General features: G+C 40.5%; 1 protein-coding gene across 1 annotated transcript; it reads left to right on the plus strand.

The window, feature by feature from the left end:
• The first annotated feature begins 455 nt into the window (after nucleotides 1-455).
• LOC129754408 (nuclear RNA export factor 1-like) lies at nucleotides 456-8,232 on the plus strand. The gene is made up of 6 exons (XM_055750471.1): nucleotides 456-683; nucleotides 2,853-3,745; nucleotides 3,814-3,923; nucleotides 5,855-5,891; nucleotides 6,377-6,787; nucleotides 6,852-8,232. The coding sequence occupies exons 1-6, from the start codon at nucleotides 593-595 to the stop codon at nucleotides 7,317-7,319; spliced, it is 2,010 nt and encodes a 669-aa protein (XP_055606446.1). The 5' UTR covers nucleotides 456-592; the 3' UTR covers nucleotides 7,320-8,232.
• Nucleotides 8,233-8,984: the final 752 nt, after the last annotated feature.

Below are 8,984 nucleotides of genomic sequence, written 5' to 3' on the forward strand. Positions count from 1 at the left end.
ACTTCCGGATGTTACTTCCCACGGGAAGTAAACAACATCCGGAAGTTTCCGGACATTCCAAGCCGCTGATGACAATGACGGACAGAATTTTACGCTGACACGGTGAACATGCATTCCATTATGAAGTTCCTTCATATCTTCCGGTAATTGTTCCGGAACGACAAAATTTTGCGACGTGTTCGTTGGTTGCTGCTCCGGTTCGGACTGAACTCGTTAAGTGTTTTCAGTCCAACAGAGAGAGTTCAATTTTTAGTTCATAAGGTCGAACTCAGCTTTGATCCCTCGCCGAAGGAAAAAAGGGATCAATTTTGAGTTCGCAGTTCGAACTCCGTTTTGATCCATCGCAAGGAGGAAAAAGGGTACTTAACTTTAAGTTCATAGAATCGAACTATGTTTTGAACCTCGGTCATACTTAATTTTGAGTTAAAAAAAAAGAGCGTGTGTGTGCGTGTGATTTTTGTGAGCTGATTCACAAAAAGTGCGAGCAACCAAACCGAGTGTTTCGTGTTTTCATCCGTTTCGTAAAAGTTGCAGAAAAAGCGTGATTTTCGATAGGAATACCGTCCGGAAAGCGGCCCTAACTGTGTGGACCATGTCGAACCGGGGTGGCAAGAATCGAAATCGTAACCGTAATTATGGAGGAGGCGGCGGCGGTTCCGGTGGAGGCCGCAAATTTTACGATGGTAAGTGGAATGTTGCTGGGTCGCCAAGTCTGGTCATCGCCATTTTGAGGTCAAGCTCTGTTGATGTGGACGGGAGAAAATTTTCCACCACCACCTCCGTCATGTTTTGATTATGTTTGATTTTGTTATGCACGCTATTTTTTTTAAACTCAAAATTAAGTAGTTTTGGTTCAAAACAGCACTTCGGTGGCATCCCTCAACTTTGAGTTTGACTGGGCAATAGCAAAACTAAGTTCTGATAGGCAACTCAATACTAAGTTCGGCAGCCGAACTCGAATTTATCCTTTTTTTTTCTAGGGTAGCTTATTTTCAGGGAATTAAAGGATGGTTCAAATTTGTTGTACCCGGATGTTGCTGTTCCGGTACATTGCATTGCAATTACAGAGCGGTGGAATGTTTTGACACTCCCGGTCAAAGAAAACTTCCGGATGTTACTTCCCACGGGAAGTAAACAACATCCGGAAGTTTCCGGACATTCCAAGCCGCTCACCATATGATTACAATGACGGACAGAATTTTACGCTGACACGGTGAACATGCATTCCATTATGAAGTTCCTTCATAGTCTTCCGGTAGTTGTTCCGGAACGACAAAATTTGCGACGTGTTCGTTGGTTGCTGTTCCGGTTCGGACTGAACTCGCTAAGTGTTTTCAGTCCAACAAAGAGAGTTCAATTTTTAGTTCATAATGTCGAACTCAGCTTTGATCCTTCGCCGAAGGAAAAAAAAGGGATCAATTTTGAGTTCGCAGTTCGAACTCTGTTTTGATCCATCGCAAGGAGGAAAAAGGGTACTTAACTTTAAGTTCATAGAATCGAACTATGTTTTGAACCTCGGTCATACTTAATTTTGAGTTAAAAAAAAAGAGCGTGTGGTTGCTTAGGATAAAGTTAGGGAAAAAAGTTTTGATTAATAATTATTTATCAATAAACACCGAAACCTCCGGTTATTGATTGGCAGAATTTTCCCCAACAAGACTTATTCGGTAGCAACATAGATCGATAGCTCTTGGCTACTGCATTTGAAACGATTAGTAACAGATCTTATTCGATTTGTCTTGTTCTGTCAGAAAGAGAAAGCATTCGTCTGGCCAAATTAAGGCAGATTGGCGTTTAGTTTTTCAAAAAATTTAAACCAAAAAAGTAAGATTAACAAACCACCCATCCTGCTGACTTCTTAACTAAACATAAACAATAAGGGAAAATGGAAAAAATGGAAAAATATTTCGTAATATGCTGAAATCATAAACTCCACGAAAAAAAAATAGTAATGTGTAAGATTCAGAGATATTTTTGTTACCATACATTGCAAGCAGCATAACTTAACTGCTGGCATTCCGATAAATTATCAACTTACCTACCTAATGTAATGTAACCTAAATTTTTTTTTTCCTACCAAAATCCTGTGTTCTATAAACGAAGGATCCAGATCACTTTAGTTAATCTTGCCTCTTAGTATGAATTCGAACAATAAGTTGAATCTAGAAAATCTCAGCTAACAGAGGAATGACTTCCTTTGAAATTTTATATTACTTAAAAGCTCCGTATGTAGGATTAATATTATTATTGGTATGCGAGTGACCCTTCTTGTTTCCTGCAATTGATATCATGAGGAGGTAACTCGCATCTAAATAAAAAATCTTTTGGGATCACCAATGAATTTATGAAATCTTAAATGGAAGCCCAGACATCCTTAATGAGGTCTAGAGTGTAAATTCGACATTCTTTACTAAAATCGCTATAGCTTTCTTGTTTCTCTACCGATTTGTACAAAATCTAGAGTTTCGAAAATCTCGTTATTTAACTCAAATATGATTCTGAAACTTTCCAATTTCAAAAGCAACAAATATCGAAAAATATGCTTCGGAATAATGGCAGTAGATCAGCTATCGAATGCCAAAAAATAAATTAGGTGAGCTGAAGTAAGAAGATATCTTGTTGCGCAAGTGGAAATATTTTTTATTATATTTTTTTCAAGTTTAAGGCTAAAGTATGAAACAACTGAAATGTTAAAACCGAACTTTCAATCGAACAACCGTCAAAAAATTTGAAAAGTGGTAACAACGACGTTCACATTTGTCCTTTACTAAAATCTATAACGATTCACTTAGATTTTGTTTTTTTTTACCTTAAGTCACGATCATAAAACTCAACTTCCTTACCTTTTCCAGCTGGCAGCAAATATTCAGAGCACGACGACCGGATGGACCGGGACCACCACCTGGTCAAGGATGTCAAACGTCGGGTCAGCTTCAAACCCTTCAACGGGGGCCGAAATAACAAGGGCATCCGGGTGTCGGACATTCAGGTTCGGGCCCATTTGGAGAATGACGAAGCGATGGCCGGTGGCGATGGATACGGACACGATGGTGGTAACTCAACGCGTGGCAATTACAACAATGGAAAAGGATTCGACCGGAGGGGAGATCGTCGCCTGGGTTCACCCATTCCCCGGGGCAACGGTGGCGGTGGCCAGTCAGGTGCTGGAATACCGTTTAGCAAGAAGATAATTGCCAGTCCGAACGGATGGTACCAGATCAAAGTTCCGTACGGTCACAAGTACGAGAAAGATTTCATTCTCCGGTCGATGATCAACGCAATCAGTCCGAAAGTTTTTATTCCACAGTACTGGAAGGTGGAAGACACGGCCGTTAGCTTCTATATAGAGGACTACGAAGCGGCAGTCGCATTGCAAAAGATAAACCGCACGATTGCATTACCTGAAAATCGCAAAATGATAGTCGTTGTCAGCACCAGGTTTCCCCAGGTGCAGGTCAACGAACAGCTGAAGGAGCGGATGAAGTTGGCAATGGTGAAACGATATAATCCGGCGACTCAGGCGCTGAACCTGGAAAAGTTCCACTCCGATCCGGATCTGAAGGACATTTTCTGTGCCCTGTTTCGGCCGCCCATAATGCTCGCTGCTGCCGATATCATCAAGGAAAACATTCCGGATCTGGTAGCGCTCAACTTGAACGACAACAAGATCTCTCAGATGGATCACTTCCGACAGCTTGCCACCAAGCTGCCGAATTTGAAGATTCTTTATTTAGCAAATAATAAGGTGGGTTTTTTGAAATTAATAGAAAAAAGTGTAGGAGAAAATTAACATACTTTTATTTTAAAACACAGATCCCGTACGTAACCGCGCTGGAAACGCTGAAGTCGCTGCCGCTGGTCGAAATCAACCTGGAGGGCAACCCGTGCAAGGATCGCATCAAAGATCAAACCGTCTACGTCAGGTATTGGTTAGGTTCTGGGTGGCAGCACAAACACCAGCGAGGCTGCAAGGCTGCGAGGTGTCTTTGTGTTGTTGTGTCGTCTTTATTTCTCTTCCCGTCGATGTCGTCCTTGCCACTAGCTTCGTGCTCGGGGACTGACCGATGCAACACCAGCAATGGCTGCAGCTACCGAGCAGTTGATCGATCACCACGGTCTACGGTCGTCCGGGTGGAGCACGGTGCAGCGGGGAAGTTGGTGGGGATTGTACCTTTCGATGACAAGGGTTGACGACTCGGCGATGATGACAAAGTGTTTTGAATTTTTTAAAGTTTCATTTGATTGAAATTAACAGAAATGTTCAAGAAATATTCAAAGTTTGAACAAGCAATCACTTTTGGTTGCAACAAAATAGAACTGTTCAACACATAGAGCACATACGATTGAAAAAGAAAAACAAACTTTTGTACAAATATTCCTATCACGCCCTCCATGCCCGCGATGATAGCTCCTCAGAATTTAAAATCCTTTAAAGAAAAAGGCTTAGTGTAGGGAACAGTTCTATTTTTAATCTTAACAAATTTGTTCTACCTAGAATATCGAAATCATTCATCAAAGTTTTGCTGCTGAGTTAGTTTCCAAAGAATTCCTATCCTAATTTACATTGGCGATGTGCAACAAAGTAATTATCATTCATCATCGAGCCCTCATAAGTACTTGAAACATTGAGATCAATTCTGGAGGCTACCAAATGTGTACTAGTTTTGAAAATACTTGTGCAAATTTTGTTGAGATGCGGAAATATCTGAGATTAGTTGATAAAAAAACGATGAGTTGTGACAAGCAGGAGTTTAGGGAAAATGGAAATTGTAATTCCGATGGTTTCTCAACGAAAAAAAAAAAAATCACAAAACAGAACAAAACAAAACTTTGAAAAAAAAATGTCAACATTAAAAACTTCGAATTGATTCGTTTGATAATCAAGTCTTTTGTATAAACAATAATTGATAAAAACAGCATCCCATTGTGGCCACGATTCAAGTGTTCATATGCATCTGAGGAATTGAACAAGCAATCAAGTGGTATCATTTAACAAACGTTTAAAAAATTGTGATTGATTTCCAACGGAAATCTTGTCAACACAAAACAACGACACTCCACTTATTGTGGACCACCAAACGTTTGTGTAAATCAAACGAACAAAAAACAAAAGGGTTAATAACCCGTATCTGTTTTGAACTAACGACGTTAGAAGGATTGTTCCTCCACCGGAGGTCTAACAATACATCTTTGTTAACCTACAACAATCATAGTCTCCACAAACGGGGACACTACTCCAAACCGAGTCCGATTAGTTCCTCTTACCATGGTGCAACAACTATTTTACCGATAGTTTCACTGGATCGTAAGGCTTAACATTGGACAAATTGGCTGTCGAGTCGGTTTCATATCACCGGCTTATTAATAATGGTCATGTATACATTTTGCCTTTAAAATCATTACGAGTCAATTGAAGGATTTTAATGATTTGAAAAAAAAACTGAAGAACCAAAAAAAACTTAACCTGCTGCATGAGAAACCTGAGGAAATTTAGTTGTAAGAAAAAAAAAAACCATTTTTTAACGTTAGGACCAGTCCAGGGATCTAAAAGTTGAACTGAAACACATTTAAAACTATCTTAGCATCAAAAAACGAAATCTGCACTCGTATATAACGATTCGAATACGACAGAGCGGTTTTGGTGGTCCTTCGGAATGGTCTCTCTATTGAATACCTTAACTCTTGAATGAACATCTAACAAAATTGTTGAACGATGATTATTTGGTTGCATGTTTTTCCTTCTAAACCTTTCACCAACTGGAAAACTAGAGAAGGGGCTTCACACGATTAACAAGATTCAACATACCGATTACTAATTCTATTGATTCGTTTCGTTTCTCGTATCTTCCGATAGTGAGGTTCGCAAGCGACTACCCAAGGTGATCAAATTGGTGAGTATTATTTCCACATTATTTTTACAAATTTTTTTCGTAAGAGATGTTTATGTTGTTTGACCCGACAGTTCATGCTTTTTTCGCGTTGTCAGCCTACCGATACGTTTTCCTATGTAGTTCCGATCCGGCTCGAAAGACCAAGTGATTCGTCTATCCTAACCTGACACTAGGTGTTAATGTTGATAAAATCGTGGAAGTCTTAAATTTTTTTAGAGGCCTCCCTGAAGTTCAATTTCAGCCCATCCTTGGCCTTTGAATACGCTTGAACACACTTCTAGAACTCTTCTTTACTTCCCTCGAAGTCTCTCCACTTTTTGAGTCCAATGCCCTCCTTAGTTTATGTCCATGACGCGCCTCTAGTTTTCGTTAGTCTCGCAGCAGTCGAATATTTGCAGGAATAAGATGAATTTTCTGTTTTAAAAAAAATGAATCAACAAACCGCACCAAGACGAGATGAGTAATTTTGATTTTACCGCTTCCAGGACAACATCGACTTACCGCCACCGATCGGTTTCGACGTTGCCGACGACGATCTGAAACTGCCAGCGGCGAAGGCCGCCTTCCTTTGCGACACCGCCGGCATCGACATCGTACGGCAGTTCCTGGAGGAGTACTTCCGTATCTACGATTCAGACAACCGTCAGGAACTGCTGAAAGCCTACCACGAGCATGCGATGCTTTCGGTCACCGTATTCACCTGTCCCAGCCAAGGTAGCCAGCAACGGTTGCAGGCCTACATGTCACACAATCGGAACCTTTACAGCAAACGGGAACTGGATGCGCGGTGTCGATATCTGAAGATGGGCAAACTTCCGGTGGTGTCTCATCTGTCCGAACTGCCTATGACCAGGCATGATCCGAAGTCATTTGCCGTGGATCTAACTCTCTTTACGGTTGGTTGATTATAGCTAGCCACGTTGAACAGCTAAAATAATCCATTTTTAATCCATCCTTTAGCCACAAATGATCCTGTTCACGGTAACGGGTGTATTCAAGGAGCGTAAACCAGCCGTCATCAACGAACCGTACCGATCGTTCCAACGTTCTCTTGTGATCGTGCCATCGGGTGGCGGTTTTTGTATCCGCAACGAGATGATCCACATCAATAACGCCACTCGGCGACAGGAAGAAAATGCATTCAAGGACCCAGACATGAATGGATTCCAGCAGCCAGCAGTAGCGCCTTCTACGGCGCAAGCACCAGTAGCAGCAGCACCGATTCCACCGGCAGTGGGCGGCGGCGGACCAGACGATAACACCAAACTGATGATGATCCAAGCCATAGCCACGATGAGCAATATGAACGTTGAGTGGAGCCGTAAATGTTTGGAGGAAACTAACTGGGACTACGAGCGAGCCGGATTCGCTTTCCAGGAACTACATAAACAAAACCGAATACCGCCAGAGGCATTCGTTAAGCCGTAGGCGCCCTGGTAGCTCGCTGCCACCGTCGGAGACGCGTCGTGGGATCTTTATGCGAAGCGAAGGATTTGTTTAAGATACACATTAATGTGGTAGGGTTTAGAAGGGGGAATCAAAATAAGGGAATGAACTTGAGGAAAAAAAACGTTATATCAATGTACAAAGTACCGACTGTTACGAAAATAGACTAAACACACTTTCTTTCATTTTCTATTCCTTTTTCCGTTTCCGATGTGTTTTTTCTTCTCAAGTAGATCCCATATATTTTTTCAGGTCTATAAACTAGCAGTTTAGAAAAAAAACTGCACATAAAACAAAAAAAAAATGTCACAACTCATGCAAAAATACATTTATACAAACATCATTCGAATGAAACAAAAGTTTATAAAAGTTCTCAATTTCGACTTAAAATATATAGAAAAGTTTGTGTTGTCAACCTAGGAATCAATAAGAAAAGTTAGGATCACTGAAGCATGTTCCACTGATAGGTAGGCCCAATTCAAAAGGACATTACTTCTAATAAGTAACAATTGACCATTTATGAGTTAACATTTATGTTTTTTTGATGAATTGGTTTCCTCACAGTTGTCAGATATGGAGCAGAATCTACAATAACATAGTTGAAACGAATTTTGCAATGATAAATTCAGGAAAATCTTATAAAAATTTACGTTTAAGTAGCACTAGTTTATAAAGTGCAAAAAATTGTAAATCATACAAAAACAACCCGGAAAGTCCTACTCTATTAACATAGAAACGTGTAGCCGATGATTTTATAAGCTCTTGACTAAGAATGTGAAAGTAAACATTTGCTTTATTATTGTATCATGTGTAGTTGCCGGATTGCTCCGGAAAAGAAAGGAAAACAAACATTAAACGAACACAATTAAGAAATCATAGATATGATTATTTTAAACAGTTGGTGATTTGAATTATGTCACTAAAACCTACCGAAATCATAAGATGGCGAGTGTCTCGTTTGAACATAACAAAGGTGATCAATAATAGAGGTAGGGAAAACGTCGCATTTTTTTCCTTTTCAGGAGGTTCTTTTTGAAGTCACCATTAGGGTCATAGACACAACCTGCGCTATTGAATATCACTGGATTTGTTTTGACCGAAAGGTGAGTTAAAGTCTGTTTAACTTAGGTGAATGTTATGACTAATAGTTGAATTTGATCACATTTATTAGTGCGTTTGGGCTCGGAATCGAGGAGTTCGTCGGATCACGCCAGGGAAGTCCGCAGTGGGAATCCATGAACTCTCCAGGTTCAGAAGAACGTCGCCAACCCCAGCAGTTGGTATCTAAAGATGCAGATCTCGATCAGCTCTGATCCGCCGTTGAGGACAACGTTTTGAGCTGTCGTCATCCTAACCTGTATGGGATCGTAAGATACCTGGTATTTTGCGGAAGCCTCAAGTTCTTGGGAGCTAACAAGTAAGTTCAGACTTTTTCACTAATCGATAACTCAGAAGGACCCTCTCCTCACGTTTCTTGGCCATCGCTGAAAACCAACCAATTGGTTAAAGGCCTTACGTGGCTAGTAGGAATCGTCTGACGTTACTGTACTGCATCCGATAATATACCTTTGATAGCATTACTCCTGTTGGTACCAATGTAAATTGTACTTAATTATATCATAGATGTCGCAAAGTCCCTTTTTTATT

Source organism: Uranotaenia lowii, chromosome 3, assembly GCF_029784155.1.
Source record: "Uranotaenia lowii strain MFRU-FL chromosome 3, ASM2978415v1, whole genome shotgun sequence".
Taxonomy (NCBI): Eukaryota; Metazoa; Arthropoda; class Insecta; order Diptera; family Culicidae; genus Uranotaenia; species Uranotaenia lowii.